This window comes from Austrofundulus limnaeus, unplaced genomic scaffold, assembly GCF_001266775.1.
Source record: "Austrofundulus limnaeus strain Quisiro unplaced genomic scaffold, Austrofundulus_limnaeus-1.0 Scaffold796, whole genome shotgun sequence".
Classification (NCBI taxonomy): domain Eukaryota; kingdom Metazoa; phylum Chordata; class Actinopteri; order Cyprinodontiformes; family Rivulidae; genus Austrofundulus; species Austrofundulus limnaeus.
Window position 1 is genome coordinate 42,782 of NW_013953198.1, and position 2,265 is coordinate 45,046.

General features: G+C 36.9%; 1 protein-coding gene across 2 annotated transcripts in view; it reads left to right on the top strand.

The window, feature by feature from the left end:
• The window catches only part of LOC106532581 (calsyntenin-2), a 119,477-nt gene that overhangs the window by 35,613 nt on the left and 81,599 nt on the right, over positions 1–2,265 (top strand). For both annotated transcript variants that reach the window (XM_014028678.1, XM_014028679.1), the window contains exon 4: positions 826–1,034. In XM_014028678.1, coding sequence (XP_013884132.1) covers positions 826–1,034 — 209 coding nt within the window. The remainder of the gene's footprint in view (positions 1–825; positions 1,035–2,265) is intronic.

Consider the following 2,265-nt stretch of genomic DNA (forward strand, 5'->3'; position numbering starts at 1 on the left):
AAATTATTTATTATCAGTAAAATAATGCTTACTTAAAAACTGAATGAGTCATTATTCAACAAAACATGTACAAGCATGCAACAACTTACTAAGTTTAGGAGAAACATACAGTTGTGTAAAACAAATATGTCTTTTGCAATAAATTGAATCAAACACTTATACACTTTGTCTCACAAGTTTATGTAACAAAATCACTTTTTAAATGTCTTTTCACGTTGCACTCTATTTTTTAATCTAGTTTCTTGATGAGATTTTTGATCGTATTTATTGCTTTCATAAAATCAGTTGCACATTGCATGAAATGCAGTAACATGTTAAATATTTTGTGAGTTTGATGGTGTGATAGTTTCTGATAAATCTCAGTCAATAGAAAATGTGGAAGAGATCCTGAGATCTTTGTGTTCCTCGTGACCCCCTGTCGTCCGTGTTAAAGCTGTATTCCTGCTTCAACACACCTAATTCAAATCATTTACCTACTCAGAATGTCATCGAGTTTAGCAGGAGCCTGTCAATCAATCATTCCAGGCAGGTGTGTTGAAGCAGGTAAACATACCAAACATGTAGGACAGTGGGTCATCTGGAACAGGTTTAAAAACCTCTGATTAATTTCAAGCAAAACCACCATCTTCACACAGTTCACGTTATGTAAAGGATAATAAAAATTTGTTTTGCATGAGTTTGATGTAACAGAAACATCACAAAAATGTGGTTATTTTGTTAATTAAGAAAAGAAATCAAACTGTTCTGATATTCTGATTACACTCTATGCAGATGATACATTATTAACCTCTGTTCTTCTTTTCTGGTTTTCTTCACTGTTTGCAGGGCTGTGGTACACATTCAGGTCAATGATGTAAATGAGTTTGCTCCAGTGTTTCGGGAGCCGCAGTACCGAGCTGCTGTGACAGAAGGAAAGATTTACGACAGCATTCTGCAAGTGGAGGCCACAGATCAGGACTGTTCCCCACAGTACAGTCAGATCTGTAACTACCAGATCACCACCACCAACACCCCTTTTGCTATCGATCGAAATGGTAAGTAGAAATGAAAGAAACATGTTCAGCAAGAACAGACGTAATATGATATATTAAAATGAATCATTGTTTTTTCAGCTATTGACTATGTACAATGTGCTGTGCAATGCAAGCGTCTTTAAAGTGCATGTTTTACCCAGTAACCTCCAGTATCATGTCAAGTCCAAAACTGTCTTTAAAATCAATATTTGCGCATCTGCTTTTTGCACATCTTATTGATAAGAAATGCAGGAAAACCTATTTCTAACATATCTACAGATGTGCTCCAATCCAAAAATGTATTTTTAACGTAAAAATGACCTTAATTGCCATAGCATAAAACACAAACAAAAGTAGCAGAGCTTGACACTCGGACAGAAATCTCTCTCCAATGTAAGGTGGGTTTTCTTTTTTGCTCTTTTCATGGATGAACAAAAGCTTTGCTCTGAGAGCAACCAGTTTTAGCAAGCTCCCTCTGAACAGTCTATCAAAAAGGCTTTTTTAAAAAAGGGACGTCTTAGAAATTATTACAGGATAAAATTAGATACTCTTGGAAATTGACTTTCTGATACGTAACTTCTGGGGATTAAAAAACACTTTTGTATAATCATAATAAAATGAGAACCTCTTGTATTTTTCCCCAAGTTTTATCTATCAGGAATCAATAGTAATGATCTGGGGTCGGATTTATAAAGGATTGCGTGGAAACCATACTAAAAGTGAAAGTACGGCCAAAAGGTTAAAATGACGTATGCCAAAAGAAATTCAGATTTATAAAACCGTGCGTACGCATGTTTCTGTGCACCTTTCCTTTATAGATCACAGCTGTACCTCAGAGTTTGCGCACGAGGTCCCGCCTCAGGTTCTACCTCAGGTTCTACCCTCTACACGCCCACAATCAACCATAAACGGTCAATGCAAAGTATCTCATGAAAGTTAAGGTGCATTTAAATCCTGTCAGCTGATCAATGCCAAAATAGGAGATTGGCTCAGACAATCACTCCATCGTGCATCTGGAGTATGACAGGTGCTGATGACTGCTCACAACTGACACAGATTTTCCCTCATTTTGCAGGTTTACAGACGCTTAGAGTAATCTAATGATTTCTTTTCATAAACTCAGCTTCAAATGTATTTTCTCTCAGAGCCTGGAGGACAATAAAAAACAATAAATAAAACTAAATAAGTCAAAGTTAGACATAAGTCCCCGCCCCCCTGCGTCCTACCCCTTCCTGCCTGCTCTGTTATCTGC